This window comes from Carcharhinus amblyrhynchos, chromosome 14, assembly GCF_965287045.1.
Source record: "Carcharhinus amblyrhynchos chromosome 14, sCarAmb.v2.hapA, whole genome shotgun sequence".
Lineage (NCBI taxonomy): Eukaryota > Metazoa > Chordata > Chondrichthyes > Carcharhiniformes > Carcharhinidae > Carcharhinus > Carcharhinus amblyrhynchos.
The window spans coordinates 22,408,044-22,434,474 of NC_137337.1; the positions used below are offsets into that span (position 1 = coordinate 22,408,044).

Below are 26,431 nucleotides of genomic sequence, written 5' to 3' on the forward strand. Positions count from 1 at the left end.
GTTGTTATCAGCTCACAAAACCATGGAGAAAGTTAATAGAGGCTTAAAACAATCGACATGAAGTATTTCTCAATTGCATTGCTTTGGGTTCAGATGTTTGAACCAAGCCTTAATCCAATGTGGGTTACCTCATGCAGCCATGACAGGGTTGCTACTTAATATTGTTAAATAAAGCAAAGATTTCATGCAGCCCAGCATTTATTTTTCTGTCCTTCTGCAACACGTCTCTTAAGTTAGAGAGGAACGTGGCTGGAGTGGGATAAATATAGGGAGGGGGGGAAGGAAAACACATTCAAGGTTTCAAGCTAAAAAGGAAACCAGCAGGGAGTTCAGAACATCGCATTTGTCTAATAATCCTACAAGCCATGCATGGTACCTTCAACTTCCGAGGCCTCTGTGCTGAACTCCTCGTGATTGGAAGGTAAGCGATTAAATTTCTGCCTACGCTCTAAACCCGCCTTCTCTGACACTGTGGAGCGGAAACTCTGGGACCTCGACACAGAGAACTCAAACTGTTTGATTACTTCCTCATCGCTGTCTGTGGATGTAGTCAACTCCTCATCATCCCCATAACTGTTCACTGGGGAGAGAAAGAGAATACAGGCCTTGGACAATTATCTGGTGAAAGATCTTTCCCTGTACAGACAGTTCTTTGATAGGAACAGAGATCCACAGGGTTGCAGTTTCACAACGGTCACATATGGTGAAATATGGCACGTTTTTCATGAAAATCCATATTTTTCAGCAGTTTGTTTTCCGAGATGTGAATAGCATCTAACTGAAAAGGCATCTGCTTTTGGGTTTCATGGTTAGTGAAACTCACTGTTACATCTCTGCTGCAATCAATTTCATTTTTTAATAAATACTAATTTTAATTTAATACTAAAAAGACTCATTAGAGGAGAAACTAATTCCAAAAACACTGCTTCTAATCAAGCAACGCAGACCTTGGTCAATTCTCTGGGGGCCAGACAACACTTTGTTCATTGTTATCATTGTGAAAATCACTGTGAGAGCCACAGAGGTAGTAGCCCACTGAATGACCAACCCTGGGGATTGGAATATTCTGCACAGTGCCACTAGAAGCCAAGCAAATTAATTTCTCCCCTATTGTAGCCTCAAGAATGTATAAAATTACCTTTCACCATTTCTATGTTAGATCCTCTGATATGCAACCCAACATTTTTAGGGTCTTAACCACCTGCTAACATTAGAGTGATGGGTTAGCAAAGTGGAGACTCAAAACGGCTTGGACCTTACACTGGCACCAACTGAAGGGGCATAGCAGTCATGAGTGGGGTGGCACAGTGATTAGCACTGCTGCTTTACAGCGCCAGTATGGATCACTGTCTGTACAGAGTCTGTACATTCTCCCCGTGTCTGCGTGGGTTTCCTTCGGGTGTTCCAGTTGCAGGTTAGGTGGATTGGCCATGCTAAATTGCCCCTTCGTGTCAGGGGACTAGCTAGGGTAAATGCATGGGGTTATGAGAATAGAGACTGGGCAAAATTGTGGTCAGTGCAGACCCGATGGGCTGAATGGCCTCCTTCTGCACTGTAGGATACTATGGATTCTGTCGAATTCTAGGCATGACCTGAAATGGCCCTTAATGTGAGCTTAATAGAGGAGAAGAGTGCTTGTTTTTCAACAACTTATTTAATTATTACCTTTCTTCAGTGAAGATATCTCTACATTATTTCTAAAACGAAATATCCATATAACCGTTAGGAAATGGCTGGTTCCTTTCTGAAACACTGCAAAGTTACCGATGCAGCCACCAGCCCTGGCAATTATTTCCCATGCGTTGATCACACGTCCATTAAAGGTTGGATACAGTTCTCCATGTGGTGTGGCAAAATCACAGTCACGGCACATGCAGAATTATCTTGTTTCCATTTCTGTGTCCTGTGACGGGATTTTACAGTCTCACTCAAGCGAGACCAGAAAATCCAGCCCAAGGTCAACGGACATTTCTGTTGTCTGCACCTCGTCCGCTCCTCGTCCGCTCCGATTCCGTGGCAGACGGCGGCAGTAGAATTCCAGCGCTGACCTCTGATTCAGAGTCCACTACTGGTGGGGGGGGAGTTCTCTGGCCATTTACATCCGGCGGGATTCTCCAGTCCCGCTGACAGCGTGACCCCTCCCTGCTTATTTCGCAACAGCTTTGGGAAAATCCAATTGACAGCGGCGGAGATCAGAGAATCCCACCACCAATGAACAGTGCGCCACCTCCCACTGCTTGGAAACACACGGCTAGGAGGCTGGAGAATCCCCCCGCCGTGTGTGTGTGTGTTTACTTTATTACTTGGGAACATCAGATTGATGGATTAAGCGACATATCCACACAATACTCTGAGATACCCACTCTTGCCGTGAGATCTCAATGAGTTCACATCCTCTACCGTCATTCACTAAGACATCCTTTTATCTTAATTAATCTGGACCCACCAGCACCTCCAAATTGCTCTGATTGTACAAACTGGAGCTGCTTCATTAGCCATTGTTCCCAAATTGACATTACATTTCAGGCTGATCTGATTTGACTTCACATTTTAACTACTTCATTTAAAAAATAATAATTTGCATTAGTCCCTACCATCAATGAGTGAGTTCCAGTCTATAACCCTTACCGAGTTTGCTTTTGTTTTTTTGCACACTGTTTGGATTCCTCCCCCAACTGTTGCCTTTATATTTACAGCTAAACTGTGGTAGTCCGATAGTCTTTACCCAAAGCCTACCTTAAACAACCAGCTCCCAGTCACACCTCTTCCTGAATACTGTTATTGCTTTCAGCTGGCAATTGCTTTAACTCATTCATTACATTTTCCAGCTGTCCCACAGCCTGGATCCAGGTCCAATAATTCTGCATGTGGGACAGTGTCAAGCACCTCCTTCTTAAAATGGAGGTTCATGACTTCCCCTATTTCACGTTTATCCACTGCATCTCCGGCTTCACCCAAAAGAATATTCAAGAGTGGTCAAAAAATGCCATGCGCACGTAGTTTCCCATTAGTCCATATTCTGTCTCCAATCAGCTCCCCACAATCAATGTGAGATACTCAGCTCAATCACCTCCAGCCCATGTTATGAAGACAAGAGTTATCTTTGCTATTTTCCAGCCCTGAGTGAGCTGTCCTGTGTCCAATGAGAGCTGGAAAATAACTGAGAGTGTTACCACAATCAATTTGCTGCCTCACTCCTTTAATATTTATGAAGGAAGAGCCCAGGTACCAGATGCCTGTTTAACTTTTGCATCTGTAATCTAATTCGTACATGCTGTTTTGTAACTGTAAAACCCTGAAAACATGTTCCACTCTCAGGCCATTTGTTCATTCCTTCAGCAAACACTATTGCAAAGTAAAAGGCGTGATTCCTTCTTTTCTTTGTGTCTGGCAAACTTAAAGGCTTCACCTATGTTTTCTGATGGTATATTATTTTTGTTGTCTTGTGCAGCCCCACATGCTGACATTTTTCATCTGTTCCTTATAGCCCAACTTCTCTTTTTTCAGTTTTTGAAAACTTTTAATGGTTTCTACTTAATGGCTTCTTCACCGTTCCCAGTCACACAGCTTTTAGCCTTACATTTGGGGGCGGTGATGGCCTAGTGGTATTATCACTAGACTATTAAACCAGAAACTCAGCTAACATTCTGGGGACCTGGGCTCAAATCCCACCGCAGCAGGTGGTGGAATTTGAATTCAATTTTAAAAATCTGGAATTATGAATCAACTGACAACTATGAAACCATTGTCAATTGTTAGAAAAAACTGTCTGGTTCACTAATGTCCTTTAGGGAAGGAGATCTGCCGTCCTTACCTGGCCTGGCCTACGTGACTCCAGAGCCAGAGCAATGTGGTTCACTCTCAATTGCTTTTGGGCAACTAGGGGTAAGCAACAAATGCTGGCCTTCCAGCGACATTCATGTCCCATGAATGAATTATTTTAAAAAGTCCCTTTCTGTTAAATTAAGCCTGGGTTTCTCAGTAATCAGCGTCATCGCCCCTCTGGGTCCGAGCGCAACTTGAAGGATTTAGCGTGTGTGCACAGATAAATGTGGAAATCCTGATGTCGTGACTTGTTACTCCCTGCTCCAACACAAGTTGCACTGGTGAACATCTCCCACCTCAGAGCCAGCAATCACTCACATCAATTCATGAACTTTCCCTTCGCCGCTGTTGGAACCCCTCATACAATTCCACCTTTTCAAACAATTGTAACTGGGTTTCTACATGGTTATCTAAATAATAACTAATGCTGAACAACAGATCTGGACTGGGGAAAAAAAATCATTTTTGATTTGTGAATAATATCTTCATAATTAATTGCACCATTTTTGTAATAGTTTTTTTTAAGAATATAATTTTCATGTTAGAGCAGTTTTTCCCTCCATCCCACATGTATGCCCCAAATTTTATTTTGCTCTTTGTAATATTTTTACAGACTGATTTGATTTTAGTGCTCTTAGATTTTAGTCCATGTGCAGATTGGACTGACTGGCCATGCTAAATTGTCCCTTTGTGTCCCAAGAGGTGTAGAATGATAGAATGGTAGAATCTACAGTGCAGAAGGAGGCCATTTGGCCCATCGAGCCTGCACTGACAAAAATGCCACCTGGGTCCTGTCCTATCCCCGTAACCCCACATATTTACCCTCCTATTCCCCTGACACTAAGGGGCAATTTGGCATGGTCGATCAACCTAACCCGCACATCTTTGGACTGTGGGAGGAAACCGGAGCACCCAGAGGAAACCCACACAGACATGGGGAGAACGTGCAAACTCCACACAGACAGTTACCTGAGGCCGGAGTTGACCCTGGTCCTTGGCGCTGTGAAGCAGCAGTGCTAAGCACTGTGCCACTTTGCTGCCCCCAGAGGTGGTTTTAATACATGGGGTTATGGGGATAGGGTCCTAGTTAGATGCTCTGTTGGAGAATCAGTGCAGACTCAATGGGCCGAATGGCCTTTTTCTGCCCTGTAGGGGATTCTACAATTCACTTCCTGTTTGGCTGTCTGTGAGGATGCTATAAATTGACTGATTGCTTGGGCAGCTTGATGACACCATTGCCAGGAATTCCCAGAAAGCAAAGGACCGGATGGAATGCATCCGAGGGTTCTGAAAGAAATGGCGGAGGTGATAGTGGATGCCTTGGTGGTTATTTTCCAAACGTCGCTGGATTCCGGGGAAGTGCCGGATGATTGGAAAACGGCTAATGTTACGCCGTTGTTTAAGAAGGGTGCCAGGCAAAAGGCGGGGAATTATAGGCCGGTTAGTTTAACGTCTGTGGTAGGTAAAATGTTAGAATCTGTCATTAAGGAGGAAATTGCGAGGCATCTTGAAGGGAATTGCTTGATAGAGCAGACGCAGCACGGTTTCATTAAAGGGAAGTCATGTCTGACAAATTTACTGGAGTTCTATGAGGATGTGTCTAGGGCGGTGGATAGAGGAGAGCCAGTGGATGTGGTCTTTCTAGATTTTCAGAAGGCGTTTGACAAAGTACCTCACAAGAGGTTATTGCAGAAGGTCGAGGGACATGGAGTTGGGGGTAGGGTGTTAGCGTGGATAGAGGATTGGTTGTCAAATAGGAGGCAGAGAGTGGGGGTCAACGGGTGCTATTCGGATTGGCGGATGGTGACTAGTGGAGTGCCCCAGGGGTCGGTGCTAGGGCCTCAGCTTTTTACCATTTATATAGATGATCTGGAGGAGGGAACCGAGTGTAGAGTGTCGAAATTTGCTGATGACACCAAGATTGGGGGAACGGCAAATTGTGCGGAGGGTGTGGAGAGTCTGCAGAAGGATCTAGATAGGCTGGGCGAATGGGCCAGGAAATGGCAAATGGAATTTAATGTTGGCAAGTGTGAGGTGGTCCACTTTGGTAGGAAGAATGGTAGGAAGGACTATTACTTACGGGGCAAAAAACTGCAGCAGGCGACGGTGCAGAGGGACCTCGGGGTCCTTGTGCATGAGTCGCAAAAACCCAGCTTGCAGGTGCAGCAGGTGGTCAGGAAGGCGAATGGGATGCTGGCCTTCATAGCGAGGGGGATTGAATATAAGAGTAGGGAGGTCTTGCTGCAGCTGTATAGAACATTGGTGAGGCCGCAGCTGGAGTACTGTGTGCAGTTTTGGGCGCCGCACCTGCGCAAAGATATTTTGGCCTTGGAGGGAGTGCAGAGGAGGTTTACTAGGCTGATACCGGAGTTGAGGGGGTTGAGCTATGAGGAGAGGCTGAATAAACTGGGCTTGTACTCGTTAGAGTTTAGAAGAATGAGGGGAGATCTCATTGAGACATATAAGATGATGAATGGGATGGATAGGATAGAGGTGGAGAGACTCTTCCCGCTCAGAAAGGACAGTAGGACTAGGGGGCACAGCCTCAAGATAAAAGGAGGGCGGTTTAGAACGGAGTTGAGGAGGAACTTCTTCACTCAAAGGGTGGTGAATCTCTGGAATTCTCTGCCCGTTGAAGTGGTGGAGGCTGCCTCGCTAAATATTTTTAAGACGCGGGTTGATGGGTTTTTGATGAGAGAGGGGATTAAGGGTTATGGGGAGAGGGCGGGAATGTGGAACTGAGCCACGACAGATCAGCCATGATCTTATTGAATGGCGGGGCAGGCTCGAAGGGCTAGATGGCCTACTCCTGCTCCTATTTCTTATGTTCTTATGTTCATGGCGAGAGATGTAAATTTCTCACCACAGCAGCCTCAGCAAGGACACGGGCAGCAAGCATCCTGGCTTTACTGCTAACCAGAAGCTCCAGGCTCCTCAAACTTACATTGAAATATTTGCAGCCACATCATTTCCATTTACTATTTGTTCCAAATGTGTTGCTTTCACTTGTTTCCCCATAATCTTCAATTCTCAAAATGCACAATTATATACTGTGAGTATTGTTTTCTGCTGTGTGCTACTGAGATTAGTTGGAAAGTTAAGCATCAAGTGACAACAGGAAATAGACTGGCCAAAATTATGAGCACCATAGAGGAAATTTCAACTCTAACTAAAGAACTGGTTTCATCAGCTTGTCCACCACTCCAATAGGTCAAGGTACATTCATAGACTCCCTACGAAGGCGGCTATTTGGCCCATCAAGTCTGTATCAACCACAATCCCACACAGGTCTTATCCCCGTAACCCCACATATTTACACTACTAATCCCCCTGTCATTAGGGTCAATTTAGCATGGCCAATCCACCTAACGCACACATGTGGGAGGAAACCGGAGCACCCAGAGGAAACCCACGCAGACATGGGGAGAAAGTGCAAACTCCGCACAGACAGTGACCCGAGGCCAGAATTGAACCTGGGTCCCTGGCGCTATGAGGCAGCAGTGCTAAACACTGTGCCACCGTGCTGCCCCTACGACAGGGTGGAGTGAAATGGTTGTGCTTGTTAACAAAACACGGCTGATCCCTGAAGAGAACATTTTGTCCTGCGGAGTGCTTAAATAACAGTTCAACTGAAATGTAATCACTTAGCCACTGCTTTTTGCCTATTAGCCAGGAGAACATCGCATACTGCAGTCAAGGATTACGTTTCTTTGAAGTGTATTTATTGCTGCAAGGTAGACAAAATCTGTGACGTGTTTCCACACATGAGAGCAAAAACAACACCAGATGAAGGTCCAATTAACCTGTTTCAGACAAAAACAGAGTGCTGGAAAAGCTCAGCAGGTCTGACATCAGCTGTGGAATAGAGCTCTGACTTGAAACGTTAGCTCTATTCTCTCTCCACAGATGCTGTCAGGCCTGCTGCGTTTCTCCAGCAATTTCTATTTTGTTTCAGATTCCAGCACTTGCATTATTTTGTCTTGATCTGTTTTTAGGTGTTTGTGGTTGTGGGAAGCATGATGGGCAGGACAGTAGAAAAATGTTCTATGCTCCTCTTCGAATACTGTAGCGCCATTTGTTCATTATCATTTATCTTGTTTTGATGAGAGTACAAGGACAAAGTCCCAGCACACAGCCATGCGTACCATGTCTACATACAGTGGTTGTATTTCCCATTATTCTCAGTTGGAATCCTAATAACTTCATGCACAAAAGGCAAAATGTTTGTCGCATCACTGTGGGACTGTGTTACTCCCTGAAATATGTGACCCTCAACCATTCATATCAACATATACAACATGCCTGTGATCTGGCAGTGTTAGCTGTAGGTCTGTATCCAGTATAATGAGTCGCTGAGGTGGTGGGAGCAGGTACAATAGTGGCATTTAAGGTGCATCTAAGCAAATACATAAGTAGGATGGGAATGGAATGATATGGACTCCGTAAGTGCACACGGTTTTAGTTGAAGCAGGCATCATCGTCGGCACAGGTTTGGAGGGCTGAAGTCCCTGTGCTACACTGTTCTTTGTTCTCTTTGTATTAACATGGTGCCACCAAGCTCAGCAATTAGATTCCTATCTTCAGTCATTGCCTCATGATTATCAAACATGAAAAGGTCCCTTTTCACCCCTTGAATCACCTTCATCTTCCTTAACAGTGATTGCTATTTAGAAATATCTGCTTTGCACACTTGTTGACCACAGATCTTGGCCACTGTGAAGTTGCATGGTAAACCTGTAGGCTGACAGCAAAGTACGGTGTCTCAAATAGTAGGGAATGAAATCATCTCCAGTGCCAATGTTCTAAGTTTCTGGAGAGATATACACTCTAAAGACTGAGGAACGCATATCATAAGGCGACTAAAGGATTCCTCATGTATAAAAACTACTTGAACTTTGAGTTTCAGGGGATTTTTCACATTACGGGAAACACCTTAAAAGCCTTGAAGCTCATTCCCTGCTTCACCATTATTCTTTAAATAACACAAAATTGTTTGTACATCATTAAAGTCCACAATTGAGAAACCTGAGACAGATACACAAGACGCACTATAAAGACTTGCCTTGTGGTTGCCGTGGTAACATCTGAATTGGGATAATCATTATCCTTCACTTCATTGTTTTTTCTGACAGTCATTGCAACATATCAATGCACAACGCATTCACCAGTACGCAGATGATTTCAACTAAAATGGATTTTTCTAAAATCTTACTATTCATCGACTGACAGATGGAGTACAATGGCATCTAAGAGATTGGATCTAACAATTTTCTTTTAAAATGATGCAAGAATCCTTTGAATTCTCAATGTAACGCCCACCGTGAGTTACTTTAAGGTGAACTTGATAAAACAAGCAAATGGGCATTACTCTCTTCAATAGAAATTGCATTTGGTAATTAGAATCGTAGAAACCCTACAGTGCAGAAAGAGGCCATTCAGCCCATTGAGTCTGCACCAACCACCATCCCACCCTGGCACTATCCCCATGCATTCACCCCAGCTAGTCCCCCTGACACTAAGGGGCAACTTGGCATGGCCAATCCATCTAACCTGCACATCTTTGGACTGTGGGAGGAAACCAGAGCACCCAGAAGAAACACAGGCAAACATGAGAAGAAGGTGCAAACTCCACACAGACAGTGACCCAAGCCAGGAATCGAAAACCTGGGTCCCTGGCACTGGGAGGCAGCAGCGCTAACCATTGTGCCACCATGCCGCCCCATAATAGGTCAGTCTCAAAATGTCCTGTGAGGTTCTCCACAGGCTTGAAGATTAAAAATACTCTAGTCAATTTATTCACAAAGAACTTCCATTCACCTGGCATCCCTCATGGATGAGCCAAAGCATTTCACCACAAATTATTTTTGATTTGTGGGAAAGCTGATATTTTTACACAGTAAGGTCCCATGAGCACAATTAAATAAGTGGCCAGATATCCAGTATTGGTTGGGCCATAAATATTGATTTGGATGTTCCAGAGAGCTTGGAAGCTTAACATAAGACAACAGCACAATATCTAAAAAAGAGGCAAGCAGCAGAATCTATTTACAAAATAGTTCATATATAGCTTTTGTGTGTTTCTTGCAGCTACCTCATAGCAAACTCTTAAAAATGTATAATGTAGTCTTGGGTAATGCGTTACATGAGATTGATTTTTCACAATGCCTCTAATGACACCTACTAGTGGTGATTAAAGAAGGATTGAGTAAATAGAATGGTGTCTGAATTATCTATTTCTATGATGTAAAAGCAGGCTCTTCGAAGGGAAATAAAGAGTAAATCATTTACCGATAGTTAAAGAAAGTCTCAGTTCAAATGACACCTGCACCCTTCAAATTTCTTTTAAGCCGCCCAAAAAAGAAAGATTATTAAGTTGAGGCAGCCAACAAGGTGAATTCATACGGACTAACAATTACATCAGTACTGTTTTAGTCAAGAAAAAGAGATTTAAGACAAATATTTGGCAGCACCATGGTACAGTGGTTAGCACTGCTGCCTCCCAGTGCTAGAGATCCATATTCTATTCCAGTCTTGGGTCACTGTGTGGAGTTTGCACATTCTCCCCATGTCTACACGGGTTTCCAGCCACAATCCCAAATTTGTAGATTAGGTGGATCAGCAATGGTAAATGTGTAGGGTTACAGGGATAGGGAGGGGGAGAGAGCCTGGGTAAGATACTCTGCCAGAGAGTTGGTGCAGATACGATAGGCCCAAGAGGTCTTTTCTGCACTGGACGGTTCTATGAATTTCATGTTGAATCCAAAATCCCCAAGTCTAACTGAATGCAGCACCTTTTCAAGCTAATCACTTCTAAACTTCCACTTCAGTCTGAGTCAAGGGTCAGAATTCTCAGACACTGTATGCCCTGTCAGTGAGAATGGAGAATTTAACCCTCAACCAAATCTCCATCCACTGCAGCAGAACGACAGAATCCCAGCCACATGCGAGGTAGGAGAATTCTGACTAACAACTCTCTTTTCACTAATCTCTAATCTTGCTTTTCCTGCTCAATAGCTTTCATCCAAGTAACATTCTCTTTTGATGAAGCCCTCTGGTTTCCTGGTTCACTGAATAGATTTCTTTCTCTTCTCCTCTCAGAACTTTCTCATTCCACTTGTGCTGCACCAGCGCATCCACTCTCAGTCGCACTGTTCCCAGTAGACAGCAGGACCAGATAAAAGCAAAATACTGCAGATTATGGAATATGAAACAAAAACAGAAAATGCTAGAAAATCTCAGCAGGTCTGACTGCATCTGTGGAGAGAGACACTGTAAGAACTCTCACAACACCAGGTTAAAGTCCAACAGTTTTATTTGGTGGCAAAAGCCACTAGCTTTCGGAGCGCTGCTCCTTCGTCAGGTAAGTGAGAGTTCTGCTCACAAACAGGGCTTAAAAAGACACAAACTCAATTTACAAAATAATGGTTGGAATGCGAGTCTTTACAGGTAATCAAGTCTTAAAGGTACAGACAACGTGAGTGGAGACAGCGTTAAGCACAGGTGAAAGAGATGTGTATTGTCTCCAGACAGAACAGTTAGTGAGATTTTGCAAGCCCAGGCAAGTCGTGGGGGTTACAGATCATTTGACATGAACCCAAGATCCCTGTTGAGCCATCCTCATGCGTGCGGAACTTGACTATCAGCCTCTGCTCAGCGACTCTGCGCTGTCGTGTATCATGAAGGCCGCCTTGGAGAACGCTTCCCCAAAGATCAGAGGCCGAATGCCCGTGACCACTGAAGTTTTCCCCAACAGGAAGAGAACAGTCTTGCCTTGTGATTGTCAAGCAGTATTCATTCATCCGTTGTCATAGCATTTGCATGGTCTCCCCAATGTACTGAGCCTTGGGACATCCTTTCCTGCAGCGTATCAGATAAACAATGTTGGCTGAGTTGCAAGAGTATGTACTGTGTACCTGCTGGATGGTGTTCTCACGCGAGATGATGGCATCTGTGTCGATGATCTGTTACGTCTTGCAGAGGTTGTTGTGGCAGGGTTGTGTGGTGTCATGGTCACTGTTCTCCTGAAGGCTGGGTAGTTTGCTATGGACAATGGTCTGTTGGGTGCTGCTGGTCTGGACAATGGGGAGACCATGCAGATGCTATGACAACGAATGAATGAACACCGCTCAACAATCACAATGTTTTCTTTCTGTTGGGGAACACTTCAGCGGTCGGAGGCATTCGGCCTCTGATCTTCAGGTAAGCATTCTTCAAGGTGGCCTTCATGATACACGACAGCGCAGAGTCGCTGAGCAGAGGCTGATAGTCAAGTTCCACACACATGAGGACGGCTCAGTGGGGACCTTGGGTTCATGTCAAACTATCTGTAACCCCCACGATTTGCCTGGGCTTGCAAAATCTCACTAACTGTTCTGTCTGGAGACAATATACATCTCCTTAACCTGTGCTTAATGCTCTCTCACGTTGTCTGTACCTTTAAGACTTGATTACCTGTAGAAACTCGCATTCCAACCATTATTTTGTAAATTGAGTTTGTGTCTTTCTATGCCCTTTTTATGAACAGAACTCCCAATTACCTGACGAAGGAGCAATGATCCAAAAGCTATGGCTTTTGCTACCAAGTAAACCTGTTGGACTTTAACCTGGTGTTGTGAGACTTCTTACTGTGTTTATCCCAGTCCAACACCGGCATCTCTATATCTGTGGAGAGAGAACAGAGCCAATGTTTCGAGCCTAGATGACCCTTCGTCAGAGCTAAGAGCAAAGAAAATCAAAAAAGACTTAGAGACAAATGGAAATTGGACAACAGGACTAGTCTTTTTTTCAGCTTTAGAGACAGGCAAGAGAATAAGACGACAGCAAATGAAGTCTCAGTATGTTTCGTAATCCTGGCTTGTAATGCTTGTAATTTGGTCTGTGACCCAAGTGACAAGCCTGCCACAGTAAATAACAATGGCCTATTCACCTGTTGCTTGGTGCATCTACAAAGATACCATTCTAATCAATTTTATTCTGGTTGTAAACGCATTAGGGAAGTACAGATGAGGAAAGGCGATAACTCCACATTTTTGGTCTGGTTATATTTTGGAGCGCTGCTCTGTGACGACATCAACAAACAGAAGAACCGTCGGTGAAGGTACTGACAACACAGCAGAGCTGTTTCCGGAACCTTCACAGAAAACCAAAACTCTGAAAGTACTTCGCTGATGCCAATAAAACCCATTAAAAAAAAACTTAAATTATTTAATGATCACAACAACATTGCCTTCTGACAAATTTGAAATTGTGTCACACTCTCAGGAGAAGTTAATCAATGGCTGAAATTGGTACAGGTGAATTTTCCACCCAGGGCAGCAACTAATTATTCCATTGGGAAATCTATCTCAGTAAGATTGGCATTCATGCTTTCGCTTGTACTACAAAGTCCACAGTTAGTCCCTGAAAATGTTGCATTCTGTTTTTGATGTTTCCATTGTCTAAGTTATTAATCTATCACCAAGGGCGGCAGAGTGATTGGAACTGCTGCTCACAGCGCCAGGGACCCAGGTTCAATTCCGGCCTCGGGTGGCTGTGTGAAGTTTGCACATTTTCCCCGTGTCTGTGTGGGTTTCCTAAGGGTGCTCTGGTTTCTTCCCACATTCCAAAAATGTGTAGGTTAAGTTGATTGGCTATGCTAATTATCCCTTAGTATCAGATGGTTTAGCAGCGTAAATATGTGGGAGAGTTATGGCAATAGGACCTGGGTGGGACTTGGTTCAGGCTTGATGGGCTGAATGGCCTTCTTCTGCGCTGTAGATTCTATGCTTCTATCTCTAGCTTTCTTGGAAGCCATTTTTCTTCTTAGCTTTCATTTCTTATTTCAGATTGTATTTCATTCCTTCAACCTCTCTTCATCCAATGCTACAAGTTTACTCTTTTTGTATTGCTGTTTCTGAAGTTGGTCTTCCCATCGAGATTTAATTATTTGGTTTGATTTTCCCCTCATCTCCAGCTATTCCTAATCGCAAGAGCTGTCATTATTTTCCAAATCGTTATCGGCTGTATTGTTCCCCATTTATTCCTCTGGTTATCTCTGCAGTTTCAGTTCCTTTACCATTAGTATTCCAATTTAGTGAGCATTTCTTGAGATTAGACTTCCCAGATTTCTTCAGGTGCCATTCATCTGAAAAGGTGAAATGTGAAAGCAATGCCGCAAACCGTTGCCAAATTAAACAAAATGCAAACATTCGGGTGTTAAATACTGTATTGAATATTTGGGTAGTTTTGTATTTGGTGTTTTTAGCATCTTCACACTTGAGGGCGGCAAAGTAAAGCAATCATTAGATAACGGGAATTTTACTTGTAGTCTGCGGGAAACATCCCATCATAATCCAGGACAGTCACATTTAGGTGGCCCCGTCTTTTGGTCTGCGATTCCGCGTCTGGCAGCTTCAAACTTAGCAATGAACATCCGAAAATAGCACGAGGAAGGGAGGGGAATTGCTACACAATTACTTGATTTGCTAGAAAATAGTGTGGCCTTTGAATGTCACGTTGTGCCATATAAAAGAACAAAGACTAAAGAACGGTACAGCGCAGGAACGGGCCCTTTGGCCCTTCAAGCCCACGCCGATCACTTTTACTGACCTAAATCAACCGCTTATATCCCTCCATTCCTCACTTGCTCATATGCCTATAGAGATAAGTCTTAAATGTGGTTAGCGTAACTGCCTCAACCACCTCTCTTTGCCGTGCATTTTAGGTTCCCGGCATCCACTGTGTAAAAGATCTCCCCTGGATATCACCACTGAACCTTTCCCCCCTTACCTTGAACTTACGCCCCCCCTGTAAGTGTCATTTCTGCCCTGAGAAATAAATATATATATTGGTTAGCTAAGTTGACTGGACAGCTGGTTCCTGATGCAGAGTGACGCCAACTGCACAGGTTCAATTCCCATACCGGCGGAGTTATTTGTGAAGGCCCCACCATGTCAGCCTTACCGCTCACCTGAGATGTGGTGATCCTCAGTTTGAATCACCACCCATCAGCTCCCCTCTCAAAGGGGAGAGTAGTCAATTGACATCTGGGACTATGGCGATTTTACCTTTGACCTCTGGCAAAAGCCTCACCCTCCGCTTGTTCTGGTTCCTAGCAGCTTGTTATTCCTGTGGGACAGCCATATTTACCAGTCAGTCAGTTTGTGACCCCTCCCCTCTAAATGTCAGCCATTGCTTACTGTATTTACACTTCCACAGCGTCCATATTTTCTTCCATTGCTTCCATCTCAATCGTCCTCGCTCATCCTCATTACGTCACCATTCAATATGTTCTATCCTAATCCCCACCTCTATCCCAAAATGTGATTGGATGCGCAGCATGATAGGCATGGTAGTGTAGTGGTTATCACTGCAGGCACAGTAGCACAGTGGCTAGTACTGCTGCACCAGGGACCTGGGTTTGATTCCCAGCTTGGGCCACTGTCTGTGAGGAGTCTGTATGTTCTTCCCATGTCTGTGTGGGTTTCCTCCAGGTGCTCTGGTTTCCTCCCACAGTCCAAAAGACATGCTCGTTAGGTGCTTGGCCATGCTAAATTCTCCCCCAGTGTACCCGAACAGGCGCCGCAGTGTGGCGACAAAGGGATTTCCGCAGTAATTTCACTGCAGTGTTAATGTAAGCCTACCAGTGACACTACTAAGTAAACTTAAGTTAGATTTCAGGAGTTTTGCTGTCAGGTGGAATCACAAGCCACTAATGTTAACAAATATAGAATGAAAAATAAAGCGATAAATTAATTTTAATGAGCCCAGCTCCTGGTGCTTGATAAATAATCTCCAAACCACTAAAAAATGTTCAATCTTATTTTCAATGCTCTCTCACTTTATGATTGGTAAGGGGATCAAAAGTTATGAAAAAAGGCGGGAGAAGGGGGTTGAGAAACATATCGGCAATAATCGAATGGTGGAACAGACTCTATGGGCCGAATGGCCTAATTTTGCTCCTATATCTTATGGTCTTCTTGAGTAAAATGTCTCACAATACCAGGTTAAAGTCCAGCAGGTTTATTTGGAATCACGAGCTTTCAGAGCACTGCTCCTTCCTCAGTGTTGGACTTTAATCTGGTGTTGTGAGACTTCTTATTGTGCCCACCCTAGTCCAATGCCAGCAATTCCACTTCATTGTGTAAAATGGTATTAGTACCTGATGATACTGACAATCTGGATCATTTCGCAAAGAAGTAATCTACCAAGTAACATGAAGTGCTCTGAACACATGGAGGAAACCTGCGCAGACATGGGGAGAATGTGCATCCACTTGTCGGTGCCCTCCCAACCCTATTTATAGACCTAGCGGGTGATAGCACAAGTTCTACTTCAGCCGACAGCTGAGCTATGTTTCCTGCTTCAAAGGCATTCTGAGGGACAGTATTCTTTAATCCGTACCTTTCTACATGATAGTCAAAAACAACGAGCATTGTTGTATGGTTGCGTCCGACTAAATTGTTAGGATTTTTTGAGGAGGTACCAAGGAGAATCAGTGAGAGTTATATATTTAATGTAGACTACATGAGCTTTAACAAGGGATGAGATTCCCTGGCCTCCCCTCAGTGTTTATCTCAGTGGCAGGAAGCAGCACACTATTTGCTGGTGATGGGATGTTCTGGTTTCGCCGCTGTCAGTGGGAATTCCCATTGGGCAATCCATGGCAGGGGCGCACTGCTGGCAGGACCAGAGAATCACACCAGTGTGAATGTTTGGAGAATTCCAGCCAAATAGAATCATAGAATCACACAGTGCAGAAGAAACACCTGAGCTCCCACCTAATCCCGTCAGCCAGCACTTAGCTATAACTCTGAATGTTATGATGCACCAAGTGCTCATCCAGATACTTTTTAAAGGATGTGAGGCATCCCACCTCTACCACCCTCCCAGGCAGTACATTCCAGACTGTCACCACCCTCTGGGTAAAAATGTTTTTCCCCCTCACGTCCCCCCTAAACCTCCTGCCCCTCACTTTGAACCTATGCCCCCTCTTGATTGACCCTTCAACTAAGAGGAACAGCTGCTCCTTATCCGTTCTGTCCTTGTCCCTCATCATCTTGTACACCTCAGTCAGGTTGCCCCTCAGTCTTCTCTGCTCCAATGAAAACAATCCAAGCCTACCCAACCTTTCTTTATAACTTAAATGTTCCATCGCAGGAAGCATCCTGGTGAATCTTCTCTGCGCTCCCTCTGGTCCAATCCCATCTTTCTGATAATGTAGTGACCAGAACTGCACACAGTACTCTCGCTGTGGCCTTACCGAAGTTCTATGCAACTCCAACATGACCTCCCTGCTTTTGTAATCTATATCTCAATTGATAAAGGCAAGTGTCTCAAATGCCTTTTTCATCACCCTTCTGACATACTGTTCTGCTTTCAGAGACCATGGACAAACACACCAAGGGCCCTTGTACCACAGAATTCGAGGTGTCCTATCATTCATTAAGTACTTCCTTGTCAAATTACTCCTTTCAAAGTGTATAATCTCACACTTTTCAGAGTTAATTCCGTCAGCCACTTATCTGCCCATTTGATCATTCCATCTATTTCTTCTTGTAGCTCAAGACACTCCGCCTCACTGTTAACCACCCATCCAATCTTTGTATCGTCTGCAAACCTACTAATTCTACCCCCCACATAGTCATCTCGGTCATTTATATAAACGGTGTATAATAGGGGGCCCAACATAGATCCCTGTGGTATGTCACTGGGCATTGGCTTCCAGTCACTAAAGCAGCTTTCTGTCATCACCCTCTGTCTCCCACAACTGAGCCAATTTTGAATCCACTTTATCAAATTACCCTGAATGCCATGTGAACTTACCTTCTTTACAAGTCTCCCATGTGGGACCTTATCAAAGGCTTTGCTGAAATCCATATAAACTACATTGACTGCACCACTCTCGTCTACACACCTAGTCACCTCTTCAAAAAATTCAATCAAATTGTTAGGCATGACTTCCCTCTGACAAAGTCATGCTAACTATCCCTGATCAAGCTTTGCCTCTCCAAGTGGAGAAGTTTCTCAAAGTTTTTGACAAGGTTCCAGTCTGTTCAGAAAAACAATAGTCCATAGGATAAGGAAAAGTTGGATACAAGATTGGCTTAGTGGTGGGAAGCAACACATAATTGTCGACAAGTGATTGGATATCTGTTTCCCATGGAGTTTCACAAGGCTCAGTACAGGGTCCCCTATTTTTCATGGTATATATTAATGATTTCAACTCAAATGTAGGAGTTATGGTTAAGAAGTTTGCAAATGATATAAAAATTGGCTGTGAGAAAGAAAGATTTAGCATGCAAGTAGGTATCAATGGACTGGTCAGATGGTCAGAAAAGTGGCAAATGGAATTCAGGCTGGATAAAAATGTACAATTATGGCATTTGGGGACAATGCAAGGGAATATATAATAAATAACAGAATATTAGAGAAATGGGAGAAGTTAGATTGCATGTCCATTGATCCTTGAAGGTAGAAGATTGTGGAACAAGTAAATAAGGTGGTTAACACAGCATATGGGATAATTTTTTTTATTAGCCAAGGTAATGGAGGTATGCTAGAAGTATATAACACATTGGTTAGATCATGGCTAGAGTAAAATGTACAGTCTAGTCACCACATTACAGGATTTGTTGACCAAAGAGTTTTCAAGGATGTTGCCAGGAATGGAAAATCTTAGCAATGCCGAAAGGTTGGATAGGCTGGGGCTCCTTTCAGTGAAACAGAAGAGGCTGAAGGAAGATTTAATTGAGATATATAATTATGAGGGATGGAGTGGATGAGAAAGACCTATTTCCTTGGGCAGAGAAATCAACAATCAAGGGGTTTAGATTTGGAGTAATGGATGGAAGAATTAAAGTGGAGGTGAAGGGCATATTTTCCACTCAAAGGATGGTGAAGTCTGAAACTGGAAGGATGATACAGGCAGAAAACCTCGTTGCACTAAAAAAAAGTAAATATTCATCTGAAGTGCCACGACTTACAATGTTATGGATCAAGAGCTGGGAAGAGCGGGATGAGGCAGGATAGCTTTTGTTTGACTATCACAGGCATGAGAAACCAAATCGCCTCCTTCTGTCATGGAAAGTTCCATGATACCTTTTCAGGACTATTCTTTTAGTGCCAGTATCTCTCAATTTTGTCCTCCATTCACTTCCTCTACATCTTTCCCAATTGAGGCGATATTGTTCATTGAGCAAGCAATAGCAGATCCCTCAGCATCTTTCCCATTTTGCTGGCCTTCAAACTAGGAGGGTTAGAGTGTCACACCTCTCCATCACTTGACAATTTATTATTCATCCATCAGGTTTACCAAACATATTGAACCCCAGTGACCTATTTATTCCTACTTATCTTCAGGGACTGCTTAGGTGCAATCTTCCTATCCACAAGCCCCACTAATCTGAGTACCCAACACCCAGAGAAATATGGGCAAAGAGTTGTCAGTAGTGTGTAAATGAAGCTGAACCCCCACAATCAGACAGAGTTAATACAATACGAGCATCTATTACACTCAAATTCAAGGTAAGATCTCAAACTAGTTGATACAGACACTCTGAGCTTCCAGGAATCTGGCCATTATATATTTTGCACGCTAAATTTCCTTTAGAGCTTGCTGCATTGAATGTGTTTTACGTTGTGAAAAGAAAAGTATAATTTTAAAGCACAACCCATAAAAGCTATTAGCAAAAGTCGAGCAACAATCAGTCTGAAATTATAAACAATCATGGACTATGGACAATAAAGCATGGATTAGCTGCACTGTATTAATGGAGGAAACCCATCAATGGTTTAAGGATAACCTGCAGATTAGATTTGCAACAAACACTTTCATTTCCTACTCTTGAAAATATTAAAGTGAAGGAAAAACAATTTGCTTCAGAACTGGTCAGAGCACCACTAGAACAAAAGGTGACAAAATTAGATTGGATTTTCTAATTGGCGTTATTCTAATGTGGGTGGTAACCCATTTAATCTTAATGTGTTCTTACTGGTATGAAAATAATGCTGATTGGATATGCAGTGTCCGAGCTCAGTAAATATATTTTATTTCATGTGTGTTGGAAAGTGAGCCCTTGGCTCAGTGGTAGCATTTCAACATGTGGAAAAGCTTCAACCTGACTCCACAAGAAATGGAGACGAAAAGATGGGAGATGAAATTGGTCTTGTCCAATAGTCAAAAGGGGGTGTGAGAGTGAATTGGTATCAACAGAAAAGAAAATACAGATGCACTGTAAAACAGGGAGACATTGAAGAGTAGGGAGACCAGGTCATTCCGTAACTTACTGTCAAAGATCAATCACAACCCCATGTTCACACTAATAATGGGTTGATATTCGGTGGAGGTACTTGCAGGTGCAGGTAGCTAATCACCTTCCCCAGACCAACCCCAAACCCTAATCCACCAAAAAAACATAAATGGTAGTCGGGACTCTCTGACCTTGGGTGGAGCCCATTTAAGAAAATGTACTCCCAAGTTAAAAAACTTAAGAAAGTCAGTGGGAAATTGGGCATAGTGATTAGCACTGCTGCCTCACTGTGCCAGGGACCTGGGTTCAATCCCAGCCTCGGGTGACTGCCTGTGTGGAGTTTGCACATTCTCCCTGTTTCAGTCTGCATTTCCTCTAGGTGCTCCAGTTTCCTCCCACAGGTGTGTGGGTTAGGTTGACTGGCCATGCTAAACTGACCCTTAGTGTCAGGGGGATTAGCAGGGTAAATACGTGGGGTCATGGGGATAAGTCCTAGGTGGAATTGTTGTTGGTGCAGACACGATGGGCAGAATGGCCTCCTTTTGCTCTGTGGGGATTCCTTGGAATCACCTCAGCCACTCTTGACTATTGAATAGTACAAGAATTCCATGTGCGTGAGACTTGAATTCGGAACTTCCCAGGGGTAGAACCACATTGGACTAACGGAGCAACGTGCTGTTAGGGGAGGGTTAATGGTTATGTGAAAAATCGACTACATCCAAATTAGAATTCAGCCAAAAACAACTAAGCTTTGTGTTAACCTTTCTGATATGTTTTGTTCTGGGGCTTGTCAAACCAGTTTCCCTGAACCTTGTGCAGGAAACGGCAGGAAGTTAAAAAGGGTCGGTCTGATATTGGCAGGTGATAATGGAACCAAGGATGTGAAGCAGGTACTTCCCATTGCTGCTTGGAAGTCCTGTGATCATAGCTGAATGTTTTTCTTCACTATTTGTAAAACCTAGTCACGCAGGACAAATAATTCAGGTACAGAAACTTTAAAATGTTGAAGGTGGGCAAGATGCAAGAACAACAAAACTTTAATGATTTCGCTGTCGCCCAATGCAGTTTCCAAATTTGACAGCATTTAGGCCTCAAAGCAAACATTTCAAAGAAAAATTTTTTTATATATACTTCACCACACTTAGAATTTGATGTTAGTTGCATTACAAAGAGCTAATCTGGATTAAAATCTGTACGAAACAAAATCCAATACAGTGGCCAGGATTTACTGGCACGTCCGCCTGAGGTTCGTACGATCCGGCCCACACGGTTCCCGATTCCAGAGAATGCCATTCTCCGAGCCTCACCCGCCCCCAAAATCGGGGCGGGCGTGTCAGTAAAATTCTGGCCATTATGACCAATCACAAATTGTCTGATTCTTTCTAAACATTTTTCATCATCCTAAAATCATCCAAAGCTTCACATTAAAATTCGAAGAAGAGGACCCCACTATCTGAGGTGGAACGAATTAATAGGAGATACAAAGGCAGAAGAAAATGTAATTTATGGATATATTTTGAAGCTATGTGTGGGAGTTTTTCCTTCTCTTCTTACCTGCCTGGAGTTTGGTATCAGTTTCTTTATCATCTGCTTCATGCATCACATTGCTATCGATGGGATCAGATCCAACCTGATTATCCAAGGTTTCTGTTTCCTCAGAAATAGCAGGCAGAGGTTCATCATCATCATCAAAATCCTCATCACTGCTGTATTTAATGGTCTTTACAACAGTTCCAACTTTTGAATCTATCCCATTATACGAAGATGAGTCATCTTCTCCAAAGTCTTCATCCTCAGCATTAAACTGAATTCTATGAATTGTACCTTCACCGTTTTGCGATCCTGTTTCGGATGCCTCGGAAACACTTTCTGTGTCACTTTTGCCCAGGGAACCATCATCACCAATAGAATCAGTTGTCAGGACTCGGCCTTGCGCCTGATCCTCTTGCTCTGCCCCCGCTGAAGAGCCTGAAGCCTCCGAGTTTGGCGTTTGATTAGGTGCGCCTTGACGAAGATTTAGCAGGGTGCTGGAAATGGAACTCCCAGCTTGCTGGACTGTCTCTGAAAACTGTGACATCCAAACGGAGAAGGATTGCGTGAAATTCTTTGGAATTTCCCCTGAAGCCATGACTAATGGAACGCACAACTCTTGGTCACAAAACGGTCCAGGTACTTTTATTTGTCAACATGCCCCAGTCAGTTTGTTGTGAGCTACAGAATGAGGATCATAAATCAGTTAAAAATCAGTCACTCCCAAGAAGCAGCCACTGCTCCTGTAAAGCGGCGAAAGGCACCGTGATAGAACACCAAGACCAAAAGGGAAATAAGAAATGCCTCCCACAACAATCAAAAATTGCCATCACAAAATAAAGAGTTACTCATCAAAATAGGCCAACGTAAGGTCCATCTAGGAGAAAAAAATCAATGTCATTAATTTGAGCTTTATATAATTCATGTTTTTTTAAGCAGGCAAATCCTCTGGAAATATAACAAAAATATGAATTTTATGCAAGACAGTTGGAGTAAGTCGTCACAAGAATTGGAACATGGGCTCCAGGACTTAAAATGATAGAATCCCTACAGTGTAGAAGGAGCCACTCGGCCTGCCAAGCCTGCACCAACAACAACCTCACCCAGCTCCCATCCCCGCAACCCCACGCATCTACCTTGCCAATCCCTCTAACCTACACATCTTGGGACACTAAGGGGCAATTTAGCATGGCCAATCAACCTAACCTGGACATCTTTGGAGTGTGGGAAGAAACTGGAGTAGCAGAGGGAACCCACGCAGACACGTGGAGAATGTACAGTCTCCACACAGACGGCAACCCGAAGCTAGAATTGAACTCGGGTCCCTGGCGCTGAGAGGCAGCAGTGCTAACCACTGTGCTGCCAATTAGCGCAAGTGTTCTCCATTGAAGGAGGATGAAGTTCAGCCCTTCACCTGTAATGCATTCTGCTAACTAAGGAACAGCCAGCCAGAGGGTATGGTAAAGTTATTTTAAAAGAAACAAGACAACTGTAGGTACCTTTGTCCCACCACATGTCCAGCTGCCTCGGCTCCATTTCAGAATTCCTATTTTTAACATCTTTTCTGTGTCCACTTTCCTCCTCTCCATGAGAACACTTCTCAAAACCGGGGCCGGATTCTCCGATCTCACCCACAGCTGGAATTCTCTGGTCCTGCTGCAGTGAATGGAAATTTCACTAAGCGTCAAATTTTCCACTCCCGTTGATAGTGGGAGCAGGGTGTGAACAGCTGGAGAATTCCAGCCCACATCTCCTTGACCACAACCAGCAATAGTTTCTATGAAGCATCTTGGTGGCGTTTTTCTAAGCATGGCACAGGGGCACAGTGTTAACAATCTGCCTCACAGCACCAGAGACCCGGGTTCAATTTCAGCCTCGGGTGACTGTCTGTGCAGAGCCTGCACGTTCTCCCCGTGCCTGTACGGGTTTCTTCCAGGTGCTCCAGTTTCCTCCCACAGTCCAAAGATGTGTGGGTTAGGTGGATTGGCAATGCTAAATTGTCCCTTAGTGTCAGGGGGATTAGCAGGATAAATACATGGGGTTACAGGGATAGGGCCTGGGTGGGATTGTTGTCGGTGCAGGCTCGATGGGCCAGATGGTCTTCTTCTGCACTGTAGTGATTCTATGAAAAGACTCAACATAAATCCAAAGTTTCATATTTCCAATGCTAACCTTTAAATTCTTTACAAACTGTCAAGAAGACTATCTATTTCATTTGCTCTTCCAACAACTCCCTTCCTTCTTTTGCCCTTCCTCCTGTTTGACTAAGATATTGATTTTCTGGTTACAATTCCACAGCTGGTGTAGTTCTCTAGTGCTTCATATGTATGTATGTGTGCATGTTACATGGTAGCCCAAACTCAAGAATGGTAATGGAACAAGCAATGGAGAACAAGCAGCAGATAACAAAAATTGTCCTCAACTACATTTCATCTTGTAACTCACATATATAGTATGTTCAGAGAAATGGTTCTAACTTCTCAGAGAGAACAAAGCAAGAATATCACTGCTTTGAATCACAAATCAATCTTTAGCCAAATCTGTAATGGTCACGGTGACACAGTGGTTATCACTATTGCCTCACAATGCCAGGGACCTGTTTAGGTCACTGTCTGTGTGGAGTCTGCACATTCTCCCCGTTTCTGCGTGGGTTTCCTTCAGGTGCTCTGGTTTCCTCCCAAAGTCCAAAAGAAGTGCTGGTTAGGTGCATTTTCTTTTATGCCAATCCATGCTCCCTACACATCCCCATGAAACTTTGTAGTTCCTATGCCAACTTAGTGTCAATTTATGCCAACCCATGCCCACACCCACACCACCCTTTTATCTTATACTTATCATGCCAACTCACTCAGCTATCACTTTGGACAAACTTGAAGAGCCATCCTGAGAAGAATTTTTTAAAATTCTAACCATCCGCTACAGACTTCGTAATACTCATTAATAAAAGCCCAATCGATATATTTAAATTCCTTCAAGTACTTAACCCCAAATAAAAAACATTGGTACTACTAACCCCACATCAAAGACAGCTAATCCCTAAAACAATAATCTAAATTTAAGAACAGGAGATTTAAATAACTTACAATTCCATACTTCTTATGCTTTTACACAAATAAACATCTACCCTCAAAAAGGCCTCGCCAAAGAACTCCAGTAGGTTTAGACATTTTCCTCAAAGTTGCAAATCCCATGAGTCTTGTTTCAGATGCCTCGATGAGGAAAGATGCTTTTGATTGAAGGTAGCTGCATTTTTAAACATGTCACTGCCCCCATCAAGTACACATGTGTGAATACCTCCCACTCCCATTGCCCTCCAACATCAGGTGAAAACGGTGGATGCCAGATATAAGTGAGAGACTACCAGATTCAGGGCTCTGGCACCATTTCGGCTAAGGCGCAGAGCCCTTCCAACTCTACAAACCTTCGAGCCATTACATCTAAAACGTTAGCCCTGTCTACACTTTCCATTATTTCTTCAAAGAATTCAATAAAGTTGGCCAAGCACGGCCATCCATATTGAAATCCATGCTGACCACTATCTTATTTTCAGTTTCTACAAGTTTATCTTTTAACAAGAACTCTGTTGTGTTCCCTAAAAATAACAAGAGTCTATGGCTCCCTGGACTTGTTCTATCTCCCTTTTTAAATATTGCATCCGCTGTCCACCAGTCCTCCCTATTCAAATGAATGTTTATACACGTGTAATAGTGCCTCAACCACCTCTTTAACTTATTTTAGTATGCGTGGATTTGAACTAAAATGCTGTCTGTACAACATGGAGTGCTCTCATTATCTTCTAATAACTCGTAATATAGGCGTTCTGCGTTACAGTTATAGAAAACACATTAATTTGTTGCAAGTATCAGAAGGAAAGTCAGTAGTCTCAGGTCAAGGGGGTATCACAGGTTGCTGCTGAGTACAGAAGGGGAATGAAAGAAGTATTCATTCTTCACCAGATAGACAAGTGTAATCAATGGAGAGAAACTGATATCTTTTGTGGAATCACTTTGTAACCGGAAGCAGGAATATTAATGGAATATGTCCAGAATTGCATCAGTCTCCCAGCATTGGGAATCGATTTGAGCGCTAACCACTCCAATTAGGCAAGAGGAATATGAAATGGATGTTTCTGTTCCCTGGGGCACCTTAGAATAAAAATCATGGCCAGAATTTTTTGGAACAACATTCTGGCCCTCGCACCCGATTCAACAGGGCAGTGGCAATCCCGAACGCAACTAACAGCAATGGGGAGTTGCCCATCCCCCTCCCCTACACTTTGTGTCCAGCGTCTAAGTGACTTTGTGGAATTCAGATATCAAAAATGATTATTTCAAAAGTCAAAAATGGAATTCAAGTTCCCCAAACAAAAATGTTAACATGCCCCATTTTGTGTAACAATATCATTAAGATAAGTGTGTCCCGGGTTGATCTATTCTCTTAGTCACCAAAGTAGTGCAAGTACTCAAATGGCCTAATTTTTTTATGAAGTTGTTCAAGCTCCAGGGAAGCAGTAATCGTGCATACAGTCTGTAGTTTGTGTTTTCCTTGGCTTTGTGTGCAATCTTTACTGGGGCTATTGGAGGACTTGCAGGAAACACGTCAGCGTTTCCCATGCAACAGACAGTAGCTCTCAAAACTCATGAAATCTTGGCCTTGTACATCTTTGAAAAGAAGATGTTGGCCTTCTCTCCACTGATAATGAACTGTCTGCAGAGGAGCACCATGTGCCAGCTGCTCATATCATTGGCACAGGTGACCTGGGAAGAAAGAAATATTCAGTCAGGGTTGGCACAGTGGTATAGTGGTTAGCACTGCTGCCTCAGAGCACCAGGGACCCAATTTCAATT

At 43.5% G+C, this 26,431-nt stretch overlaps 1 protein-coding gene across 4 annotated transcripts in view; it reads right to left on the reverse strand.

Moving 5' to 3' along the window:
- Window positions 1–26,431, reverse strand: part of syt16 (synaptotagmin XVI) — a 158,808-nt gene that overhangs the window by 24,823 nt on the left and 107,554 nt on the right. Inside the window, exons 1-2 of one of the 4 annotated variants that reach the window (XM_080202400.1) lie at window positions 21,609–22,260; window positions 377–580 (exon numbers count right to left, since the gene is read on the reverse strand). The exons of 1 other annotated variant lie outside the window; for it this stretch is intronic. In XM_080202400.1, coding sequence (XP_080058526.1) covers window positions 377–580; window positions 21,609–22,182 — 778 coding nt within the window. In that variant the 5' untranslated portion in view covers window positions 22,183–22,260. Of the gene's footprint in view, window positions 1–376; window positions 581–21,608; window positions 22,261–26,431 lie in introns of those variants that run through there. 2 more of the 4 variants (XM_080202401.1, XM_080202402.1) reach the window with 2 other exon arrangements.